At 42.3% G+C, this 25,541-nt stretch overlaps 2 protein-coding genes across 2 annotated transcripts in view; one reads left to right on the forward strand and one right to left on the reverse strand.

Annotated features, from left to right (window-relative positions):
* LOC126381329 (FH1/FH2 domain-containing protein 3-like) overlaps positions 1-6,861 on the forward strand; it is a 39,206-nt gene extending 32,345 nt beyond the window's left edge. The window contains exons 6-17 of the mRNA XM_050030827.1: positions 186-599; positions 745-1,032; positions 1,131-1,684; positions 1,788-1,994; positions 2,110-2,232; positions 2,313-2,570; positions 2,897-3,114; positions 3,381-3,573; positions 3,653-3,792; positions 3,965-4,077; positions 4,517-4,571; positions 5,159-6,861. Coding sequence (XP_049886784.1) covers positions 186-599; positions 745-1,032; positions 1,131-1,684; positions 1,788-1,994; positions 2,110-2,232; positions 2,313-2,570; positions 2,897-3,114; positions 3,381-3,573; positions 3,653-3,792; positions 3,965-4,077; positions 4,517-4,571; positions 5,159-5,186 — 2,591 coding nt within the window. The 3' untranslated portion in view covers positions 5,187-6,861. The remainder of the gene's footprint in view (positions 1-185; positions 600-744; positions 1,033-1,130; positions 1,685-1,787; positions 1,995-2,109; positions 2,233-2,312; positions 2,571-2,896; positions 3,115-3,380; positions 3,574-3,652; positions 3,793-3,964; positions 4,078-4,516; positions 4,572-5,158) is intronic.
* An 11,040-nt stretch (positions 6,862-17,901) lies between these two features.
* LOC126381321 (uncharacterized) lies at positions 17,902-18,813 on the reverse strand. Its single transcript, XM_050030820.1, has 3 exons — positions 18,789-18,813; positions 18,381-18,601; positions 17,902-18,272 (listed from the first exon to the last, which is right to left on the reverse strand). Exons 2-3 carry the CDS (start codon positions 18,580-18,582, stop codon positions 18,040-18,042), a joined length of 435 nt encoding a protein of 144 aa, XP_049886777.1. The 5' UTR covers positions 18,583-18,601; positions 18,789-18,813; the 3' UTR covers positions 17,902-18,039.
* Between the last annotated feature and the right edge of the window lie 6,728 nt (positions 18,814-25,541).

A 25,541-nucleotide genomic window follows, 5' to 3' on the forward strand; every position in this document is an offset into this window, starting at 1 on the left:
AATATTTTTCACGCATGACTTTGTTTGCAAATTCCGTTTTTATAATAAGGCTTTACTATTTTACTTTCAATAAATATACTTCATGTAATCAAAAATCCATCGATTTCATAAAATGTTTGTTGTGTACATTTGTTGTGTTTGCTTTAATATTAACCTAACTTTTGGCATTTTTACTAACAACGCAGCAAAACCGCCACTCATCACTCATACGGAACCCGACATCAAAACCACAAATCATCGAGCGACATTTTTACCGTCAATCATAGATAATAAAGAAAACAAGGAACTGAATACAGCTTTAAGGAGAAGAAGAGATAGGTTCGCGAGACAGGCCCATCATATCATACAGCAACAAGAACTTCTAAATAACTCACATAACATTTACAACGGACTTTTCAACAATTACAATAGCAACCATGTTAACACTAATGGAAACTATACCAATGGAACTTATACCAACAATAACGGACATTATCAAAGTTTAAATGGCAACGCAAACGGTACTGAAAACTACAATAATGCTACGAATGGACAACATGATGAAGACGCCACATATAACAGGACAAAGACTCATAACTTAGGAGACATCCTGAAAAATGGTTTGTTCATTTAACTAACCCACTACTAATCACCCGCATTTTCTGATCTGCTTTAAGTTTTGCTTAATTAATATCGCTTGAATAAAAGCAAATTGTATATTTTTTAAATATAAATATTAACTTTGCGTCAATTATGTGATAATAGGTAACCAAAGATACACATCTGGTCTAAAGCAGAGAATCCAAAATGGTACACTTGGCAGCGTGACAGCAGTGGATACTCTGACGGTAATGAGACAAAAACAAATCGACTCCCCCGAGGTTAAAGATGACCGAGGAATTCTTTTAAATAGGGAGCATAGTATCAAAGATCTGGCCCAAAGACTAACCAGCCCCGTGAGCCCCACAACGGAAGAAAAACCACTAAGAGTGTCTGATATGGCCGGTATTGTATCAAAAGCCAAAGAAGAATTAGCAAAGTCTCAGTCTAAGGGTACGTAACTTCAGCGACAAATGAGTAGGATTAGTCTTACTTTCTATTAATATTACTACAACTTTTACAGCAACATTAATACTTTTTAAATTTTGCAGAAGTCATAAAAAGTCCTACTATAGAAATCGCCCCCAAAGTGCATGAAATAAAAGTATCAGAAAATGATTTGCACTGGGAAGAGTTGAAAAAAGGTTGTCTGAACAGGGAGTTCCATTTGTGTGACTTGGATTTCTCTGACTTACGACTGGACTCGGATGACGACGTAGATTCTCCAGCGGCGAATGCACCTGGTGTGCCACCGCCACCGCCTCCAGGAATGTTCCCTCTACTCGGCATGCCTCCTCCGTTACCGGGCTCATTCCCACCACCACCTGCGCCATTTCCTCCACTTCTTAAATGCAATGTTCCTGCTCCGCCACCTAAACCACCTTTATCATCCGAAATGTGCAATGATTCGGATAGTTCCACGATAAAAAAGAACAAGAAGACAGTAAAACTGTTTTGGCGTGAGATCCACGAAAACCCAATGCCATTCACCGTCAGATCCAAAGTTGGTGGGTTAATCTGGGATGATCTACCAGAAGTCCCATTGGATACTAATATGTTAGAACATCTATTTGAATCGAAAACCAATGACTTAGTAATCAAGGAGGTACGTATTTAATTTAATTATTTTGATATTCACAGATTAGGAAACCATATCGTAGTCAATTGTCTGTTCCTTTTTTACAAAAATTAATATTTAAATATTTCAGAAACTTATGGAACCAAAAAGAAATTTAATATTGGACGCTAAACGTTCCAACGCTATCAACATCGCCATGAAAAAACTACCGACACCTCAAACTATCAAGGCTGCTATCATGAAAATGGACGCGACTGTAGTAGGCAGAGAAGGCATTGAGAAACTTCTTACCATGCTTCCAACTGAGGAAGAAAAAGTTAAAATCCAGGAAGCTCAGGTAACAGTAAATTTAATATTATAAACTAAAATTTTATATATTTTTTATAAAATCAAATAAATTATTTATTTTATTTAATGGTTACGATTCTTACCAAGAAGATATTTTATTTCAGTACGCCAATCCAGATCTACCACTCGGTAGCGCAGAACAGTTCCTATTAACCCTAGCCTCCATAAATGAGCTGTCTTCAAGACTTAAACTATGGGTCTTTAAATTGGACTTTGACAATTTAGAGGTACAGTAAAAAATATTTTCACAAAAAAGGTATTTTACCGTACCAAAGTCTATCGTATAAAAATGGTTATGTCTTTTCAGAAAGAAATAGCAGAGCCACTTATGGATTTAAAACAAGGGATAGAATTGTTGAAGATGAACAAAACGTTCAAAGTAATATTGTCTACCTTAAGATCGGTGGGCAGTTTCCTGAACGGAAGCCAGGTGAAAGGATTCCGCCTTGAATACCTATCCAAAGTCATGGAAGTGAAGGACACGGTACACAAACATCCACTTCTGTACCACATCTGCGAAATGATCATAGAAAAATTTCCAGATAGCACGGACTTCTTCAGTGAGGTGAGATGGGTTAGAGTCGCTAGTTGTCGCACAAAACAAAATCCAAAAAAGGAAACTCTTCCACAATTCCCTTTTTACCTTCTTGCTTAAACAATGCTATCTGTATGATATCAATATGAAAATTATCAAACAATGTTGTAATTGTTAGGTATTTTTTTAATTGTTAATTCATTTACACGTGAACTCAGCAAGGTTGGAAAAACAACAAATTGCAACTTGTCTTTCACTGGAGATTTTCAAGTTTAGAAGTCTATATTTTTCTTTATTTGAGATTAATGAAGTGGCACAATTATCGTCCACCTAATAAAAATATTAAAACCTTGCAGGTTGGCCCGGTAATTCGAGCATCGAAGGTGGATTTTGACATCCTCAGCACCAATCTACGCAAGCTAGAGACAGAACGCAAAGCTTCGTGGGATCACATGAAACGCGTCGCCAAACACGATAGCTCACAAATCATCAAAACCAAAATTAATGAATTCCTTACAGATGCTGCCGAAAGAATAATTCTTCTATCCGTCATTCAAAAGAGAGTGATGAGCAGGTAAACAAATTAGCTCGATAGAAAAAAAAAATCTTATCTTGTCGTAACAGTTAAAGTGCTAAGCGATTTTCTTTTGTTTTTGCAATGCGATTATCATTAATTTACACTTATTTGAAAGTTACACTCAACCCTTCACCACATAAGACAACTACACTTCACAGACTAGTAAAATAAAATTACACGGGATAATTTGAAGACACACCAAGCACCGCGATGTGTATTATTGCTGATGCAAAGCTACAATAGAAGGATGTTTTCTTTCATAGATACAGCAAGTTCTTACTGTACTTGGGAGTACCCCTGGGAGACCTTACCAAAACGAAGCCTTCAGAGTTCTTAAAGGTGATTGCGGAGTTTGCGCTCGAGTACCGTACCACGCGAGAGAGAGTACTACAACAGCTGGAGAAAAGAGCTAACCACAGGGAGAGGAACAAAACAAGGGGAAAAATGATTATTGACGTAAGTGGTTTTGAATATCCCAACCTAAGCTTCAGAAACATATGGTATAAGTCTCTAACGCTCCTTTCCATTTGTACAGGTTGGTAATTACAACGCTAAGAACGGTGACCACACCGCTGACAGTGCACTGAAGGAACTGCTAAAGACTGACCCTGACACCGATAGTCTCACTGAAAACCGAAGGAAGTCTCAAGCAACTAACAGAAGAATACTTGTAAAGTGAGTCTCGTTACTTTTTGGTGTAACGTTATATATTTCGTTATGTACATGTGACCGTTTTATACCCTAAGGTCTTCTTTGTTATCACGTGGATGTATAGCACGAGTTGACGAATCTCAATAAATCAATTTGAGGGGTTGGTTTATCTATAATAGACTTAATTACTTTGCAGCGGTGATATGGCGGACGATGAAATAATCGAGAGCCTCGTGCGATCAGCGACGTCAAAGCGGAGGCCGGTGCCGCGTGATCGTAGAAGGAATCGAATCTCGGATAAGAAAAACTGTAAGAATTCTTTCATTAATCTTTGATACAATATGATGTAAAAATATGGTACGGCTCTTTAATTTCACAACTTTCACGCTTAATGTACACAGAGCCGAACAGTACACTGGATGGGCTGGGACGCGAGATTCTGTTTGCGATTTCATGCACAACCTTGCGCCCAAATATTACTAGTGTTGCATTCGTTCTTTGTTCCATTAGAATACAAAACACTAGACCCATATATCATGTTTCAAAAATACATATGTAACGCCGCTGCGAATTTTTAAATAAACAATTCATATAAAGATTTTGCTGAGCGAATTTCAGTAGGTCTGTTTATGCCTGTATATATTTCTGCTGTGAAATGTCGGTAAAGTTACCCTCACTCTTCTTCAGCGCCAAAGAAAAACAATATAAGAAAAAATTTACTCATTCTGAATTTATATTGAATTTACAGTGAACAGAACCCTGGATGGAACTCAGTCATGGCCCGGACGAGAAAGTAGCCCAGGGTAAGTAGGCCTATTGTAAAATATGTACCTCCTACGTAAGCTGGTGATTTGACAAAAGTCAGGCTCATAGAATGAAATCATGATGTCCTTTATCCCAATGAAAATTCAACACAGTAACATTATGTTCATACATAAACTCAAGCCTATGTCCCATCGGAGTAAGCAGAGTCGAACAAGAAGTATACCTTCAATCCGGACATACTTCTCTTCCTTCCTCCACATTCATCAATCGTTTCATACATTTACGCCGGTTCAGAGCAGATCGTACTAAACCTCCTTTTCAGGACATCCCCAATTTATTTTAAGTACCTACTTACATAAGTACATCCTTCTACGTCTTCCTCTACCAGCCCCACCAACGACCTTCCTCCCTCTATTATCCTTCATCCGTTTTCTCCGGAACAACTTAACATTCCCTTTTCAATCATAGTCACTATTACTCAACAACGCAGATACTACGCAACGGCCTCATTTCTACGGCATTAAATAAATCCACTTTCATACTTCTACTATACTTAACACTTACTACCGAACAAAGTTTAGGTAAGGAATTAACGCATATACTTATAAGTTGTTTTTTGTTGCAGGTCACATCAAAACATACAACTTAGGTAGAATTATGATATTTTAACATGTAAAGGCAGTCACCGGGAGTATTCGCGTATCAATGACAGTAGGTGTTCTATTAGCTCACGGAGCTTGACAGAGCGTAGACGACATGTCGACATGGCAATTCTCTAGTGACGTGACGTTTTCAATATCGATATATTTTTATTATGTATGTAACAAAATGTGAATAAAATAATACCACGTTTTCATTTAAGTTAATATTTATTCATCTGAATCATCTAACGTTAATTTTATTTCTAAAATATTATTCTTAGTTTTCAATAATTTCTTGCTATATTTATAATTTTGATTGACCATAAATATTTAGATTAGATTTCTTTTAAATCTATTGTTTTTCTTTTGTGTTAATGTTAATTTCTAATTCAATGAATTATGTGAGCGAGATTATAATCGATAAACGCGGTCGATGCGGACTCGTGCGACACTAAGACTAAGACGCCGCGGGGACTGTGCGGGTGTGCGGGGCGACCCCGCCTCCGCGGCTCACCTCATGCCCCGATTGCCATGTCGACCTGTCGTCAACAGTAGAGACGCTTTTGTAACAAGAGGTCGACTTCACACAGCAGAATATGAATGGCGATATGTTTCACCATCTATGGTTCATATCATATGGTTTATAGTCGTGAGCATAAATTTCGCGAATATTTATAATGATAGGTAATTCTGGAATAGGTATCAACTGTTAGGTAGAGGTGTCCTTTGTTCGCATACTATGTTATGTCCTGTTAATGATGTTCATAATTTTTTCTTCATGATAAAGTAATCACTCTTTATACCGTCGTTATCTATTACTAATAGGCTTCCTTCATAATTGTTGTTGTCCCAGGATTTTTCCTTCATTGTGCTGTAGTATCTCGCTTGTTGCTTTAATGATTCTAGGACTTTGAGAAGTATCCCATAGGTTTTTCATCCCCTACACTATTATAGAAGCTAGGATTGCAACCACGCGTTCCCGAGATATAATACCTTGACAAACTGATCGTATAATGGTTCCATTTTCCTTACGGAACCCTAAATTTTCGAAAATTAAAATTATGAAGAATGATTATTATGAAAAAAATATTAATAGGAAGAAATAGTTTATGCGAGCCAATGGATCCGTTAGGCGAATGCTTTCAGTAAGTGATCGCCTTAATTATAATAACTGTATTTTGTTTGAGGTATGTAATTTATTAATATTGAAAATGGAATCTCATTCCCTGTGACTATGTTCCGTATTGTTGAATTAAAAGAATGTATTGTATGTGTAATAAAACTTAGAATTTATTGGATGAATAACCTGCTGAACCGGTAGTCATGAAGTTTCAGAAAGATCTTGTAAAAACTGAAAAGTCGTCGGTAGGTACCTATATCGTCCAATATTACCTGGTTATTCAACAAGTATAATTATTAAGTATCACTCTAAGTAGTATCAGTGAGGCAGATGTAATATATTGATTTTAACTAACTGAGGTAAAAACTATTGACTGATTTTTACTTATCTTATTGTGGTGTTTTGTGTATGTATTAGTAAATTGCTTCTAGGATATGTAGGTACCTAGAATACCTGCATGAGTAGGTAGGTACTGAAACAAAATGATAAATGTTGAAATGTCTCCTCATAGGTACCTACCTCAACAGACAATAGTTAGTAATATCACTACGCCTGCTTTGTTTGAAATCATTATATAATCTGTATCCTCTAAGCTTTTATTAATGTAAACTTTCATATTCATCAGAGTAATTAAACTGATAAATTGATTAAATGACAAAAACGTTTAATTCTTTACCTACCTAATTATAATAAAGGTTTACCCGAAAATAATTTTACTCCCTCACCTACTAGTCAAAGTGTATTCTCAAAATAATAATTCATAATGATGTCTACTTCCTATGGTCACTGTCGTGTTACTGTACTAAATAGGTACCTATCTATCTAAATTCCCGATTCATATCACAAATAGCAAATTAAATTAAATTAAAAATATTACTTTTGAGTTTAATTTCTTCGTTTGAAAAATCGTCTAATTACCCTAATAGGCTACTTGACTACCCAGTCAAATGATACTTTTTACGAAACGTCAATACGTAAGTTTTCTATAGAATTTGTTTGGAAAGACTGTTCTCTGACGTCATCCAAAGGACGTTACATTCGTATGTAATTTTGGTTTGGATCATTCCCAACGACCCGATTACTCTAGCTAAAGAGGCAGCCAATCAGCTCGCGACAACAAACACTTCAGAACCCTAATACCGACGTCGCCAGCGAGGTCGACGATTTCCCTCATTCGGCGCTTGCCGCTATCGACCCGCTAGGATCAATTAATTCTTTATAAATATGACCCCCTCAGACGACATGCCGTGAGTCGAGGTTCGCGCCCAACCCTGTTGTCTTAAATTTTGTCTCAACGCTCCATTTATTTGGCCAGGAGATAATAGTTTATAAGTAGGCGGTAATGCACGTGTATTTAGCTAACTTTCTGCATACCATCATCTCGTTGCCTTCCACGCACGGCGGCAAAAAATCGCCGCTAGATGAAATAGGATTTTAAAAATAATTGGTTATGTTCTGTTTGCAAGTCCGCGGAACTCCGTGTTGCTCTATGTCTGCATACTATATAATAAGTACATATACATAAAAAAATATTTATGGAGCGGGGTGTCCTGTCACAGACATTTTCAAACGTACAAGGAGACTCCGATTACTAGTTTTATATTAGTATTTTTTTTTTTTTTTCATTTTATACATATAACTACCTAATCGCTACCTGAGCACTGCGTTTTCCGTTAATACGAGAGCGGACCGTAACAAACCCTTGGGCAAGCGTAATTTATATTCTGTTTGGGGCTAGCAAGTAAGCCTCATATATAATCCGCCTGAGAACAGCCGACGACGTCATCCAAAAATAATTCGCACCGAAATTCAAATACTGTTTTAATATGGCCAAGCCAATTCAATACATGCAAACTGAGATAAGTCTCCTCGAGACTGAGACGCGTACAACAACCATTAGGTCTTAGAAGGTCCGGGTGCTCGCCACATTGCCGAACTGCCTCGCTCAGCAGCAGACTTCTGACCAGAGGAGTGTGGGTTACCGACGCTTCAGGGAGGCTAAGACTAACTGTAAATTCCCTAAATAATTTGGTGTATTACTTTAATATTGTATGCATTCTTAAGGTGTATTTTGTACCTGAACCCCTGGACCTACAAATACATTAATTGATATTAACATAACCAGCCTATTTTGTCCCATTGCTAGGCACAGGCCGCTCCTCAGTCAGCTGGACAGGGTGTGGAGCATATTCCTAGTAAGTATATGTTTGAGCTAACATCCACTCCATCCGCGACTTTTGAAGCCGCCCGAAAGCATCCGACTCCGCATGACGACAGCTAACTTGTACCATATCCAAGAACGACGGTTTCGTGTCCTCCGAAACTAGAGGCGCAACAGCTTTTCCACCCAATGGGTGATCGCTCATGATCGGTATTGTATCGATCAATATGATCAAAATCATTTTTTTAAATGCTACTCTGTTGTAATTTTCTATACAAAAACAATACTGATCATGTCATACAAATTTATTTTAAAAACATACAAAAATTAAAATCATTGCAAAATTATAAAAATTACATAAGTACTAAGCTACATAAATGTATTTGTGCAAAATAATTATCTCAAAAACATATTCGAAAATGCTTGCATTTAATATAATCATAAAAATGTATCTCAAATTGTGTAAGTATAAAATACATTTCTTATCAAAATTCACTCCAAACTAAACATTATTTGTCTCCATCGCTGGTTTTAATAGCTTATGAATAATTTGTAAATGTTGTAAATCTATACTTATAATAAATCTGTAGAGAGGTCAATTCTGTACATTAAATATTTTTTCAAAATAACTATCAGGGGATGATAAGTGGTCGATACTGATGCCAAAAATGCAATCAGTAAAATTTTTGTCTGTCTGTCTGTCTGTATGTTCCTTATAGAAACAAAAACTACTAGACGGATTTTAATGAAACTTGGTACAATTATTCTTCAAACTCTTGGACAGGTTATAATATACTTTTCATCACGCTACAATCAATAGGAGCAGAGTAGTGAAGGGAAATCCTTTTGTATGAAAAATCTAAACCACTCAAGTTAGACGTTTGAAATTTGGCATGCAGGTACCTTAGATACCGTAGAGGTACACTAAGAAAGGAATTCCCGAAATTCCCACGGGAACGGGAATTAGCGGGAAAATACTTTTGTATGAAAAATGTAAACCACTCAAGTTAGACGTTTGAAATTTGTCATGCAGGTACCTTAGGTACCGAGGAGGTGCATTAAGACAGGAATTCCCGAAATTCCCACGAGAACGGGAATTAGCGGGAAAATCCTTTTGTATGAAAAATCTAAGCCACTCAAGTTAGACGTTTGAAATTTGTCATGCAGGTACCTTAGGTACCGTGGAGGTGCACTAAGAAAGGCATTCCCGAAATTCCCACGGGAACGGGAATTAACGGGAAAATCCTTTTGTATGAAAAATCTAAACCATTCAAGTTAGATATTTGAAATTTGGCTCGCAGGTACCTTAGATACCGTAGAGGTGCACTAAGAAAGGAATTCCCGAAATTCTCATGGGAACGGGAATTAGCGGGAAAATCCTTTTGTATGAAAAATCTAAACCACTCAAGTTAGACGTTTGAAATTTGGCATGCAGGTACTTTAGTAAACTTAAAGCTTAGTTGCAACAGGATATTACAAAATTCCCACGGGAACGGTAGTAAGCGGGAAAAAACATTTGTATGAAAAAAATCAAATCTAAATAAAAGGAGAAACTGACTGACTCAGTGACTGACATATCAACGCATAGCCTGAACGGCTAAACGTAGGCATTTGAAATTTGGAAGGGACATAGCTTAGGTACCGTAGAGGTACACTAAGAAAGGAATTCCCGGAATTCCCACGGGAACGGAAATTAGCGGGAAAATCCTTTTGTATGAAAAATCTAAACCGCTTAAGTTAGACGCTTGAAATTTGGCATGCAGGTACCTTAGTTAACTTAAAGCTTAGTTGCAACAGGTTATTGCAAAATTCCCACGGAAACGGGAGTTAGCGGGAAAAAAACATTTGTATGAAAAAATCGAAACCGCGTAAGATAGATGTTTTCAATTCAATTAAATTATTTATTGCATTCCATGTAGTACAATGGGGTGTTACATAGGCATAGGAACTAAAACATGGACCCTGTAGGGCACAGCATAGTTGAAGGGAAGAGAGGAAGTGTGTATTAAAATTAAAACTCAATGAACAATCAATTAAAAAAAAATCAATTCAATCAATTAATTCAATCTAGCATGCATGCATACCTTAGTAAATATAAAGTTTATTTTTGGCTGTAATATTTTGAAAAATGGGAGTTATTAGGAAAAAAATTGTATGAAAAAATCTAAACTGCATAAGTATGCACTCCCACACACACAAAGATCTCTCTCTTATATAACACGCCACGCGGACGAAGTCGCGGGCAAAAGCTAGTGTTAAAATAAAGAATCACGGGTAGTCAAATGTTTCGGAGTGATTTTTCTGTCACTGCCAATTCTGCTTTCAAATATCTCATTTATCGAAACTGTATTTTTTCTGCACTACATGGTTATTAATGTTATTATTATTTTTCTGCACATTCGACTACCAGTATGAGAAAACTTTTTAGTCAAGGTGATGATAATGATCAAACTCAAAATTTTCTTTAATAAGGGTATTTTATTATAATTATGGTATGGCTGTGGAGAAGAAGTGACAAAATACTCAAAGCAACACATATTTTAAACTAGCTTTTGCCCGAGACTTCGTCCGCGTGGCGTGTTATATAAGAGAGAGATCTTTGTGTGTGTGGGAGTGCATACTTATGCAGTTTAGATTTTTTCATAAGTACAATTTTTTTCCCAATAACTCCCATTTTTCAAAATACAGCCAAAAATAAACTTTATATTTACTAAGGTATGCATGCATGCTAGATTGAATCAATTGATTGAATTGATTTTTTTTAATTGATTGTTCATTGAGTTTTCATTTTAATACACACTTCCTCTCTTCCCTTCAACGTTGCTGTGCCCTACAGGGTCCATGTTTTAGTTCCTATGCCTATGTAACACCCCATTGTACTACATGGAATGCAATAAATAATTTAATTGAATTGAATTGAAAACATCTATCTTACGCGCGGTTTCGATTTTTTCATACAAATGTTTTTTCCCGCTAACTACCGTTTCCGTGGGAATTTTGTAATATCCTGTTGCAACTAAGCTTTAAGTTTACTAAAGTACCTGCATGCCAAATTTCAAACGTCTAACTTGAGTGGTTTAGATTTTTCATACAAAAGGATTTTCCCGCTAATTCCCGTTCCCGTGAGAAATTTGGGAATTCCTTTCTTAGTGCACCTCTACGGTACCTATGGTACCTGCATGCCAAATTTCAAACGTCTAACTTGAGTGGTTTAGATTTTTCATACAAAAGGATTTTCCCGCTAATTCCCGTTCCCGTGAGAATTTCGGGAATTCCTTTCTTAGTACACCTCTACGGTATCTAAGGTACCTGCATGACAAATTTCAAACATCTAACTTGAATGGTTTAGATTTTTCATACAAAAGGATTTTCCCGCTAATTCCCGTTCTCGTGGGAATTTCGGGAATTCCTTTCTTAATGCACCTCTACGGTACCTATGGTACCTGCATGCCAAATTTCAAACGTCTAGCTTGAGTGGTTTAGATTTTTCATACAAAAGGATTTTCCCGCTAATTCCCGTTCCCGTGAGAATTTTGGGAATTCCTTTATTAGTGCACCTCTACGGTACCTATGGTACCTGCATGCCAAATTTCAAACGTCTAGCTTGAGTGGCTTAGATTTTTCATACAAAAGGATTTTCCCGCTAATTCCCGTTCCCGTGGGAATTGAAATTCCTTTCTTAGTACACCTCTACGGTATCTAAGGTACCTGCATGACAAATTTCAAACATCTAACTTGAATGGTTTAGATTTTTCATACAAAAGGATTTTCCCGCTAATTCCCGTTCCCGTGAGAATTTTGGGAATTCCTTTCTTAGCGCACCTCTACGGTACCTATGGTACCTGCATGACAAATTTCAAACGTCTAACTTGAGTGGTTTAGATTTTTCATACAAAAGGATTTTCCCGCTAATTCCCGTTCCCGTGAGAATTTCGGGAATTCCTTTCTTAGTACACCTCTACGGTATCTAAGGTACCTGCATGACAAATTTCAAACATCTAACTTGAATGGTTTAGGTTTTTCATACAAAAGGATTTTCCCGCTAATTCCCGTTCTCGTGGGAATTTCGGGAATTCCTTTCTTAATGCACCTTTACGGTACCTAAGGTACCTGCATGACAAATTTCAAACGTCTAACTTGAGTGGTTTAGATTTTTCATACAAAAGGATTTTCCCGCTAATTCCCGTTCTCGTGGGAATTTCGGGAATTCCTTTCTTAGTGCACCTTTACGGTACCTAAGGTACCTGCGTGCCAAATTTCAAACGTCTAACTTGAGTGGTTTAGATTTTTCATACAAAAGGATTTTCCCGCTAATTCCCGTTCCCGTAGGAATTTCGGAAATTCCTTTCTTAGTGCACCTCTACGGTATCTAAGGTACCTGCATGCCAAATTTCAAACGTCTAACTTGAGTGGTTTAGATTTTTCATACAAAAGAATTTCCCTTCACTACTCTGCTCCTATTGATTGTAGCGTGATGAAAGGTATACTATAACCTGTCCAGGAGTGTGAAGAATAATTGTACCAAGTTTCATTAAAATCTGTCCAGTAGTTTTTGTTTCTATAAGGAACATACAGACAGACAGACAGACAGACAGACAGACAGACAGACAGACCGACAAAAATTTTACTGATTGCATTTTTGGCATCAGTATCGACCACTTATCACCCCCTGATAGTTATTTTGAAAAAATATTTAATGTACAGAATTGACCTCTCTACAGATTTATTATAAGTATAGATAGATGAACATAAGCTCACACCTATATCCCAATTGGGGTATTCAGAGTTACATCCATCATTCATCATCATTTATTTTAAATCAATGTACAACAAAAGCCCTCAGTAAAGCAGCGCGGTGAAGTGTGCTCCATATCCCATCCGGTTCGTAGAGGGGAGGCTTGTGCAGCAGTGGGACGTACTACAAAAAACATTTGTTTTTCCAGCTGAATGTGGTGGTGTTAGAACTCGTACGGCCTCTGGTGCTGATCAGCGGCAGCGCTACCGGCATGAGCTTCCGATTCAGCCAGGACTCCATGCAGTTTGGCCGAGTGCGCAAGCGCGGGTGCAAAGTAATGAAAGTCAAGTTGCACAATGAAGGCGATTACGGCGCCAAGTAAGTACGACAACCGATACGATTGGCAGAACCCTGGAACCAAGATCACTACATAATGTAAAACAAAGTCGCTTTTTCTGTCCCTATATCCCTATGTACGCTTAAATCTTTAAAATTACGCAACGGATTTTGATGCGGTTTTCTTTAATATAGATAGAGTGATTCAAGAGGAAGGTTTATATGTATAATAACATCCATTAAATAGTAGAGAAATACTGTTATTTTTGAGGATTTTAATGTGATGTCGTAAATAATTTCTTTTTTTGCTCAGCATTGCACCCGAGCGAAGCCGGGGCGGGTCGCTAGTAGTTAATACATTATTAAAATTTAATTATTTCCTAAAATATAAAGGCACTATTCAGGCTGTTGAGTAAAGACAACATAAATAATGCTACCCATTACTTTGTATGACATTTAGGTATGTACTTAGATAATATCATTTAACCTCTGCATTTAGTTAATGGTGTCTCATTTAAAAAGTTTTATGTGAGTCATATTACATATAAGATCAAGACTTGTTTTCATAATGTTCAAGTACAAATGAGTAATAACAGCACATTAATCATACTACTCATCGAAAATCCTTGGTATATGCTCTCTAGTCGCTACTGTAAAAAACCAGACCTGTCAAATCTTCAGCTTAGGTAAGCGGACTGTATGAAAAACGGGATAATGCTAGGGGGATGATGATGCTCTAACATGGACACAATATGACAACTGGTTATACAGCATCTTCGCAATAAGAACTATAATATAATAACATTGAATTATTCTTGTTTTTCTCCTTCCTGCCTTATGAAGTAATTTATTCATCACATGACATTGGCAGAATAAGTGGGACCACACAAAAGCCATCAGTCAAGAATTGAATTGACAATATATTTTAAATGCAACAAAAAATCTTCATATTTATGTACCTATATGACGGATCAACCTTATAAAGAGTTCAGCATGTTTTAAGTTATATTCATACATAGGGCTCATTAAACTTACACACTAAATTACAAACTATGTTATAAAAATCAGATCAATCAATGGACGGATACATTTTAATGAGGATTGCAGCCCAATCACAAAATAAAAAATTCAATTATTTAAGTAGGTAGCTATCAAAAGTATTTAGAAGGAACCCTAAAGTTTAGGTTTCCTTCCAATTGATTAATATAATGATGAAAAAATATAAAAAAACTGCAACCAAACTACAGAAAAATCTCACTCTACAAAGTATGAAGCAAGAAAATATTTCCCTAATTTTGAATTTAATGTGATGTCACATAGGATATAGCTACTGGACCATCAAGACACTTCTAGTGAGACCTCATTTATTAAATTCTGATAAGAAGTTTAGCAGTTAGGAGGAAATACACACACTCACACATACACACACATATATGCATAGCGGTCAAATACATAATGCTCCTTCTTGCTTTGCTGTAGTTTAGATAAAAAATATTTCATCTTTCTGTAAGAAATTTTTATAATGTGACTAGCTGGTACCCGCGACTTCGTCTGCGTACTTTTAATTTGAATATTAAGGATTATATAAAAGGAACGGTATAGCATGTGATTAAAAGAGAGTAAGTAGGTATATTTAAAAAAAAATAAAAAATATCTGTTTACAGTAGTTATAAAGTACCTATGTATTCCATTGAGTGGCAGAAATTACCTAGGAATATTTATCGGTCCCTTATGTCCAAGACACTTACAGGGGTCAGCGTCACGTTGTGTACAAAAATATTTTAAAATGACCTAATTTAAAACTTTTTTGTACACAACGTTTGCTATTTTGTTATTATTTGTTAAAATGTGGAGATTGTTTGGACTCGACACTCGCGAGCAGGCCACGTATACACCACGTGCGCTCCCCCACCACAAGACAGCGCCGTTGACTGCCGCCACACTTCGGCGAATGTGCGCGACGACGAACGACGACCGACGGCAGTGGCGGCGATGCAGAGTATTCGTTAAAAGGAACTTTATCTACAAAAGCCAAATTTTTTTTTAACTTGATACACCCAAAACTACTAAATATCATGTTCCTAGGTTCAGTGGTTAATATTTTGTATACAAAAAGTTTGGCTTCGTAGTTCCCGTTCCGAATCCGTTCCGTTCCGTTCGAATTTCGGAAAATCCGTTTGTTGAAAAACTCTGCACATCCTAAGAGACCTACGTACCAAGTTTCATGGTTTTATCTTCAAAAATGACGAATACCCATACAAACTTTCAACCCGTATTTCACCCCCATACTGGTAAAAATTTCAAAATGCTTGAACAAACGATTTTTTGTTTGTTATTTAGTGCCTAAACACAAAATTTAATATTTTTATCTTGAAAAATGACGAACCTCATAAAAAATTTCAACACCTATTTCATCCCCTCAAAGATCGAATTTTCAAAAACGCTTTAACAAATTGTTTTTTTATTTCTTATCAAGTTCCTAAATATAAAGTTTCGTGGTTTTATCCCCAAAAATGACGAACTCCCATATAAACTTTCAACCCTCATTTCACCCCCTCACTGGTCGAAATTTCAGCAACGCTAGAACAAATGTTTAATTATTTTTTTATCAAGTGCTTAAATATAAAGTTTCATAGATTTATATTTTAAAATTAAAATATCCCATACAAACTTTCAACCCCTATTTCAATCTCTTCGTCCCTTCTTTTCGCAATAAAAGGTATCCTATTTTCTTTCTCAGGGTCTAAAGATTGTCTGTGCCAAATTTAATCAAAATCGGTTGAGAGGTTTAAGCGAGAAAGCGTAACAGACAGACAGACAGACAGAGTTACTTTCGCATTTATAATATTAGTAAGGATTATTTTCCCTCGTTAAATAGTAAAAAAACTAAGTGTAGGTGTTATAATTTCGTTGACGAACTGATTACCTATCCGTTTCTTTGTCTAAAATGAGTATTACCTTATTACTATGATTGATTACTGGGCTTAAAGTTCGTATAAATGTCTATCGAATTACCTCCTCAAGTTTAAAGCGTAGCTAGTCATGTAGTACTATATTAATTATGTGGTGTAAGTAATTAGATTTTATCTGTATGTAATGTAACAGTCAGTTGAATAAAAAAACTTATACAAATCAGATCAATTAATTGGCGTAATGTGATTCTAGAAAGAGTTTTAATGTTAATAGATAGCTAGCTATAGCTATGTGTAGGTTCCTGTAGGAATGAGATATAACTGTTTAATAAAGACAGTTGCATCAAAATTTTATCATAAATTCCCTAAATTATGGCGCCTACCTACCCTCTAAGTTAGAAAAGTGATCAAATACTAACTTGAAGTCACTCAGTTTAAAAAAAAACATCGAAATCATTCCAGTAGCTATGGCGTCATGCGCTTCTTGACACGATCACGAAATCTAGATTTCCGCGGGAATGAGGTATTTTCCCGCCATAAAAAGTAGCCTGTGTCCGTGCCTAAGATCCTATCTTTAAATTAACCAAGTCTTATAAAATTCCGTTCAGACGTTAAGGCGTGAATGAGGCAAACTTTTAAAACAAACAATTAAAAATCACTAACCTAATTAGTTTTCTGTCTACTGCCTACGCCTTAAGTACGATAGCATAAATATTAATAGCCCATATTCTTTTTTAGGTTACAATCTATCACCTTACTAAATTTCATCAAAATCCGTTGAGCCGTTTAGGCATGATAGACAAAACTCCCAGCAAAAACCATAAAAAAATCACTAACTCAATTCAGTTTTCTGACTACTTCCTACCCCCTAAGTACGATGACGTGATCAATTTGATCGTACAACCGTTTTTAGATAACCAACTATTACCTTACTAAATTTCATTAAAATCCGTTCAGCCGTTTAGACGTGAAAGAGCAAAAGTCCCAACAAAAACGACTACAAATCACTAAATCAATTTAGTTATCTGCCAACTGCCTACCCCCTAAGTACGATGACGTGATCAATTTGATCGTACAACCGTTTTTAGATAACCAACTATTACCTTACTAAATTTCATTAAAATCCGTTCAGCCGTTTAGACGTGAAAGAGCAAAAGTCCCAACAAAAACGACTACAAATCACTAAATCAATTTAGTTATCTGCCAACTGCCTACCCCCTAAGAACGATGGCGTGATTATTTATAGCCTATGACCATTTCTAGGTTATCATCTATCACCATACCAAATTTCATCAAAATCCGTTGAGCCGTTTAGGCGTGAAAGAGTAACACACAGACAGACAGACAGACAGAGTTACTTTCGCATTTATAATATTAGTATGGATTGTGCTCCAACAGTTTTCTTGTAGCAACTATTGAGACATTTAGCATATGATACCTTCTGTTCATATGCCTCTTCTTCATTCCAATATTCATGGTCAGCAAAAGCACTGTGGCGGAGCTTACACCATCTTGCTCCAAACCTCAGCATCAGTATAATGACCATCAGTACAAACAAAGAAAGTATAGCTACAGCTGGATATATCATTAAAAATGCCATCTTATATATCACTTTCTCGCTTATGCAGTTCTAAATACTCTTGTGATGAAGTAAGTGGTTGCTGTGAGAAAGACGGAGGAACTTCTGATTCACGCTTGTGGATTTCGTGATATTCCTCACCAGTAAATGAATGCATGTAATGTACTTGATGGTCAGGATTTTCCAGTTCTGTGAAGTCAAGCGGTGGCTGCTTGTGTGGTGTTGCTGACCAGATAGACACAATCCAACGATTGCCTGTAAAAAAAAGTACATTTATTGCTACATTGAAAACTCATTGAAGAAATTTAGGGCGGCAGATATACAGAACAGACACGAAAATACTGTAAACTAAACTTAACTGACCTGTGTGCCGATCGAGCCAGTAGTCCGAGTATCGTGAACAACAGCACACCACGTTTAGGATGAGAATCAATCCCAAAATAACGGAGCAAATAGCTATGGCAATATAAAAGGGTGTGAAATCGCCAACTTTCGATATTATTGGATTTATAGATTTGTACGTCCCATTCCCTGTAAAGGAAGCGTGTATGTCAGATGCCGACATTTTCTTACTAGAAACCGACCTGCCGAAGAAAAAATTCAAGTCAAAAGCTTGGAAATACACTACACTGTCTGGGACCGTGCCTCCCTTTCAAAATAATGGAACCAAACTGAAGTATGGCTGCAGGGCGTTGGCACAGCAAGGCGTGATATAACACACGTAACGGTCAAAAAGATGCCTCATCATAACATAAAATCTTTTGAACTCACCTTAAATATTCTGTTCTCAAATATAGAAGACTGTCTTGAGACATAATGGGATCTTAAGATAAATCCAGTTGTTTTGTGTAATTTCTTTAATTTTGATTTTAGTTACAATTTCTTGCGTTGGACGCGTCTTGCTTGGCCGAATGATGAAGTAAGAGAGAGATTTCCGCGAGATTTCTCTTCCCGCGGGTGTCGTACGTTTTTTTTTTTTTTTTTTGAGGGAATATACTATGAAGGACGGGCAGCAGCGTCCTCCATAATCGACTATCATCTAGTCTAGGTAATTGCGATCACCAACCCGGGCGATTTTCGCTGTAGGCATTATAGTGGGTAGGTACTATAAGTACTAATGTACTATTATTATTAATATTTAATTGTTAAATGCACGTATTACCATTCAGATGAATAAAAAAAACTTTCAGAACCGTCATTGTTTCTTTTTGGTTCTACAAACACTGACAAACATCTGTCTAATTCTATAATAGGTAGCCAAAGGGTTGTTGGTCATCCTAATCCATACTAATATTATAAATGCGAAAGTAACTCTGTCTGTCTGTCTGTCTGTCTGTCTGTTACTCTTTCACGCCTAAACGGCTCAACGGATTTTGATGAAATTTGGTATGGTGATAGATGATGATAACCTAGAAATGGTCATAGGCTATAAATAATCACGCCATCGTTCTTAGGGGGTAGGCAGTTGGCAGATAACTAAATTGATTTAGTGATTTGTAGTCGTTTTTGTTGGGACTTTTGCTCTTTCACGTCTAAACGGCTGAACGGATTTTAATGAAATTTAGTAAGGTAATAGTTGGTTATCTAAAAACGGTTGTACGATCAAATTGATCACGTCATCGTACTTAGGGGGTAGGAAGTAGGCAGAAAACTGAATTGAGTTAGTGATTTTTTTATGGATTTTGCTGGGAGTTTTGTCTATCATGCCTAAACGGCTCAACGGATTTTGATGAAATTTAGTAAGGTGATAGATTGTAACCTAAAAAAGAATATGGGCTATTAATATTTATGCTATCGTACTTAAGGCGTAGGCAGTAGACAGAAAACTAATTAGGTTAGTGATTTTTAATTGTTTGTTTTAAAAGTTTGCCTCATTCACGCCTTAACGTCTGAACGGAATTTTATAAGACTTGGTTAATTTAAAGATAGGATCTTAGGCACGGACACAGGCTACTTTTTATGGCGGGAAAATACCTCATTCCCGCGGAAATCTAGATTTCGTGATCGTGTCAAGAAGCGCACATGACGCCATAGCTACTGGAATGATTTCGATGTTTTTTTTTTTTAAACTGAGTGACTTCAAGTTAGTATTTGATCACTTTTCTAACTTAGAGGGTAGGTAGGCGCCATAATTTAGGGAATTTATGATAAAATTTTGATGCAACTGTCTTTATTAAACAGTTATATCTCATTCCTACAGGAACCTACACATAGCTATAGCTAGCTATCTATTAACATTAAAACTCTTTCTAGAATTACATTACGCCAATTAATTGATCTGATTCGTATAAGTTTTTTTTATACAACTGACTGTTACATTACATACAGATAAAATCTAATTGTAACAACCCATACATTCCACATCATTAGTACCACAAGAAATCCACTAGATGTCGCTGTACAAAATTAGAACGCGCAAGCAAAGTTATTTCGCGATTCAATGTCTACCACCGAGTGGTCTGACTTGTCATGGGGATCGCTCTGTCCACTCGGATGCGCACGGAAGCCGAAGTTTTCTCCGTCCACCCACACACCGCTGCCTGACGAGAAGAAGAAGCAGGGGGGGTATTTTTATTCAAAAATACCCTCCAGATTCCGCGGCTCCAAAGGGTAACACCGTTATCACTCCTACCCACCCCCGGCCTCCCACCAGCGGGTCTCACCGGGGAGGGAGTGATAACGTGTGCGCTGCCTGGCGGACCGCTAGGTTTCGCACAAGTGGACAGCCCCATCGCGCCCACACTGTAACGGGGTGAGCAGAGCAAGGATGGCTCCCCCAACCGCCGGCGTGACGAAGCGGAGGGCCCGCACATTCGTGCGCACCCGCGTCGCCACCAAGCCCATCGCCGCCGACACCCCACCGCCTCCACCGCGCCTCAACACTGCAGGCGCGCGACGGGCCTCGTTCCCGCGGCCCTTGCCTCGACTCCCGAGAGCAGGTCCCGCGGAGAAGAGGACCGTGACGCCGCCACAGCGGCCACCAACGAATCCCGGCGTGAGAACCACTCCGCCCGTCGCACTCTCCATGCCCTCACTGGACATGGAGACAACGCCGCCACGCTCGTACGCAAGTACAAATCCATTCTCGCCACTGTGCGAGTTGGAGAAGACGCCGCCGCGCTCATACGCCGCCGTCTTGAACACGAACCCAGACTCGCCGCCGCACGCGCCTCCACGTCCGTCCCTCCGGACGACGCCCACGCCGTCGCCGAAGCCCGTCCGCCTTCAGCCGCCGCCCGCCCCAGCGAGCAAGAAGATTCCGCCCATCGTGGTGGACCAGCTGCCCGACTGGCCGCACCACTTCCGCAAGCTGCGGGAGGTGCTCGGCCACGTCCCCAACGCGCGCCCGTACGGGAAGGGTGTGCGTTTCATGGCGAAGACCAACGAAGAGTTCCGGCTTTACCAGCGCTACCTTGCCGGCCTGGAAAAAGCGACGGGACTCTCCTGGTTCGCCTACGCCCCCCCGGCGGAACGCGCCTTGAAGCTGGCCATCAAGGGCCTGCCCATGGAGACCAACACCGCCGAACTGGAGGAGGAGCTGCGTAACCGCGGCTTCGACCCCCAGTACATCCGTCCCATCCAGGGCAGGGTGGGCGGAATCTTCTTTGTGGAGATACGACGGACACTGGGCTTCCAGTCCATCTACGCCACCACCGAGCTCCTCTGCATGCCCGGTGTGAAGGTTGAAGCATGGAGGGGACGCAAAGGAGCCCCCCAATGTCACCGCTGCCAGCAGTTTCGGCACAGCAGCCACAACTGCCACCGACCGGCGGCCTGCGTTCGCTGTGGCGAGAGCCACGCAGCGAAGGACTGCACGCGACCCCGGGAGGTACCGGCGACGTGCTGCAACTGCGGGGGAGCCCACCCTGCAAACAGCCCTTCTTGCCCTATCAAGTCGCGCGAGCTGCGCAACACGAGGGCAGGCACCGCGCCCTTGACCGGCGCAAGAAGAGCTGTCCCAGCAACCTCCACCGTGGACCCAACCAGCGAGCCGACAGCGAGGAGCTCGCTCATGGCCGCGGCGAACGGCCCAAACGGACCCAAGCCGCAGAGGAAGAGGCGCGCCCGTAAAAGGGCAACTCTCGCCCCCACCGCTACCACCACCGCCGAGCAAATCGCCGTGGAACATGTCCCGCCGCAGCCCTCTACGTCAGAGACAGCAGCCGCCGCCCCTCCCAAGGGGAAGAAGGCGAGGCCCCGAGCGGAGGCTCCCCCAGCTCCCTCCAGCGAGAAGCTGGAAGTCCTGGAGGAGACCATGCAGTTGCTGCACAATATCTTGGCCGCCATCCGCACGCAGACTGACCCAGTGCCCATCATCGTGGGAGGCCTGGCATCGCTGCTAGGCCAACTCACCGGTGGGCACTGAAGCACCAACACCGGACTGGACCGGGGCTGCCCACATCCACTACTCCTCGTCGAGTAGTTAGGATCGTGGCCACCCCCCGGGGGATGAGTTGACGCTTCCAGTGGCAGTGGAAGCAGTCCTCTCCCCCCCTCCAGCCGACTCGACACCAGCTGCCCCGGCGACGGAGCAGCTCACCGGATTTGACACCACCGCCAGCTGACGGGCGCTCACAGGGCCTCCCCCAATGGGGAATCACCCGGTGGGCTCGACCTCGCTGGCGGCTCCACGGAAGGACAACATCGTGGCTCACGGAGGGGCGTTATCGCCCGCCGTGTCCCAAACCCCGTGACACGCCCGTTTTTGCGGGCGGCGAGCGCAGCCACATCAAGGGGGCTCAGCCCCGAGGATGTCTCCCCGTCGCGGGCTCCGCCCGCGACGAGAAGAAAAAAAAAAAAAAAAAAAAAAAACTTGTCATGGGGACAGTCGGAGTTGCATTTCCGCACGCACTTCTGCTGTCTGCGCACGCTCGTACCCAGTGTTCGTGGAAGTGGCGGGCATCTCCCCCCTTCCGAAACCCCTCGACAAAGATCGAGGTTAGGGGCTTAGGCCGCTTAGGGCTCGCTAGGTCCGGCCCGACCCCCCGACCCGCGACAGGTGGTCGCGACTAGGTACCGGTGAGCTCCCGGAACCCCACACTTCGGCACTGGTCTGCCGGGTGTGGTTAGGCCGGGAGGGAAGCCGGTGGGAGCGATCGCCTGGCACGGGTAAGATCGGGTGTCGGTCGGCTTCCGAGAGGTCGGGAGGTCTTTGCCCAGCGGGCTGGGGACGCCTGGTGCGCCAGGTGTCCCCCGGTTGTTCCCCCGGCGGGAAAGGAGTTTTGACTCCGCCGCCGGGTGAATCGTCAATTGGGGTGGTGGGGGGTCATGCCGCCCCCCTCCCTCTCCAAACGGCGCCCTAAGCGCCCCAGGGTCTTCCGCAGGAGCGCGGCGGCTTCCCTACTTGGGATTCCGCACCTGCGGGAGACCCTGGCGTCACTGCGCCAACCCGCGCGTGACGCAGTGCGTCCCTCCCCCCCTTCCACGCCGGGGGCAGGGGAGACGTACTTTGATGCGCCCCTCGCCCCCGCGGGCGAGGGCCCCCCGTCACCGGGGCCTCGGCGGTCGCCTCCACTCTCCATGCCGGAGCTGGGGCCGCCGTCGCCGCCGCCGCGCCGGACAGCGCCGCCGCTGCACTTAGCAGCAGCCCCGCTGCCGCAGCGCCCCTCTCGCGCGAGCCGCTCCCCGGCCCGCTCGACGTCCCCGCCGCCGGCCAAAGTGCTCGCCGCCCAGTCCCCGTCTTCGGGAGAGGGCAGGCATGCACTTCGACTGCCGGTGCGCGGAGCCCTATCTCCCCCCCCGTTCCGAGGAGGGTTGAGACAGGTCGCGCCCACGCCGGCGCCACGCCAGTCGCCGGAGGCGATGGATACGCAGCCGTCGTACGCGGCTGTGGCCTCGACACCTCCCGCGACTTCTCCACGGCTAATACCGCAGCGGGACGTACATTCCCCGCTCCAGGCCAAGCCCGCGTCGCAGCCCGCTCCGCCGAAGCGAGAGCGTTACCCCCCTTTGGTGGTGGAGGTACTCCCGGACTGGGCTCGGCACTTCCGAGCCCTCCGGGAGAAGCTCGGACACCCCCCTAACGCCCGACCATACGGGCGGGGGGTGCGCTTTATCCCGCGCACAGGGGAGGAGTACAGGACCATTCAGTCCTACCTGATGGCCCTGGAAAAGGAGACCACGATATCGTGGTTCTCCTACTCCCTTCCGGCGGAGCGCAACCTCAAGGTTGCCATCCGAGGGCTGCCGGTTGACACCGACCCAGCCCTCATTGAGGCCGAGTTACGCCGACTGGGGTACACCCCTGAGTTCGTGCGCGCCATCCAGGCGCGTTTCGGACGACCCGGGTGTATTTACCATGCCCAGCTCGAGCGTAACGCTGCGACCATCCCGGGCATTTATGGAGTCACGGAACTCCTCAACATGCCCGGGGTGAAGATAGAGGCCTGGCGGGGCAAAAAGGGACCGGCGCAGTGCCACCGGTGCCAGCAGTTCCGCCACTCCTCGCACAAGTGCCACCGCAAGATTGCGTGTGTGCGGTGTGGGGAGGAACACGCGGCCAGGGACTGCCCCAGACCTAGGGAGCAACCGGCGACCTGCGCCAACTGTGGTGGGCCACATCCCGCCAACCATGTGGCCTGCCCGGCCTTCGTGCGCGAGGCGCGCAACAAGAAGGCCGGAACCACAGCCCGCACCTCCTCGGGGCAAGCGACCAAGAAGGTCTTGGTCGCGCCCACAGGCGAGTCGAACGCCCAGGGGTCGCTCATGGCGGCGGCCAACGGCCCGAAGAGTGGCCCTACGAAACGGCGTAAGAGGAGGCGCGGCAGGGAAGGAAAAGGTCCCTTCTTGCCCCAAATCCCGCCGCGACAGCAGCCTAAGGAGCCGGCGACATCGTCTGCTCCAAAGACAACCCCCTCCATCCGACCCCCCGCCCCAAGCCAGGGGAAGGGGAAGTCGGCCGGAACTGGCGATCCAGCCGCCGCCAAGAAGGCGGCACTACTGGTCGCCATGGGGGTACTCCAAGATGTCCTGAAGGCACTGGAGCAGGATCTCGATCCTGTTACAGTGCTTTTGGACGGGATGAAGAGGTTGTTAACGGCATAAAATTTATGTCGTTAAGAATCCTTCATTGGAACGCCGAAGGCCTGTCTAGAAAGATAGGTCTTCTACGTGTTCTCTTGAGGGAGCAGAACATTGATGTCGCCCTGATCTCAGAGACCAAGCTGAGAGGCGCAGACCGACTGAAGATCCCCAACTTCTTCGTATACCGGAAGGACGAGCTCAGTGACCTCGGTCAGGCCTATAGAGGCCTAGCCGTCCTGGTAAGAAGAAGGTTGGTGCACCAGCCTCTGCCACCTATCGCTGGTCTTCAGTCGATCTACGCCCTGGGAGTGGAGATTGCTCTCGGAGACGTCCCAACACGTGTGTTTGCGGTGTATAAGCCGCCGGCGGCGCGCCTTGTCCTCGCGGACGTTCAGAAAATTCTGGACAGCCCGGGGCCAACGATCGCGGCCGGTGACTGGAACTGCAAGCACGTTGGTTGGAATTCCACGTGGACCTGTCCAAATGGACGACGTCTGTTCG

Source organism: Pectinophora gossypiella, unplaced genomic scaffold (assembly GCF_024362695.1).
Source record: "Pectinophora gossypiella unplaced genomic scaffold, ilPecGoss1.1 Pgos_45, whole genome shotgun sequence".
Taxonomy (NCBI): Eukaryota; Metazoa; Arthropoda; class Insecta; order Lepidoptera; family Gelechiidae; genus Pectinophora; species Pectinophora gossypiella.

Excerpts from the sequence above, each read along its gene's own strand:
- LOC126381321 (XM_050030820.1), bottom strand. The coding sequence starts at position 18,582 with ATGTCGGCATCTGACATACACGCTTCCTTTACAGGGAATGGGACGTAC. Across the intron at positions 18,273-18,380 it reads CTGGCTCGATCGGCACACAG|GCAATCGTTGGATTGTGTCT; the intron begins GTCAGTTAAGTT and ends TTTTTTTTACAG.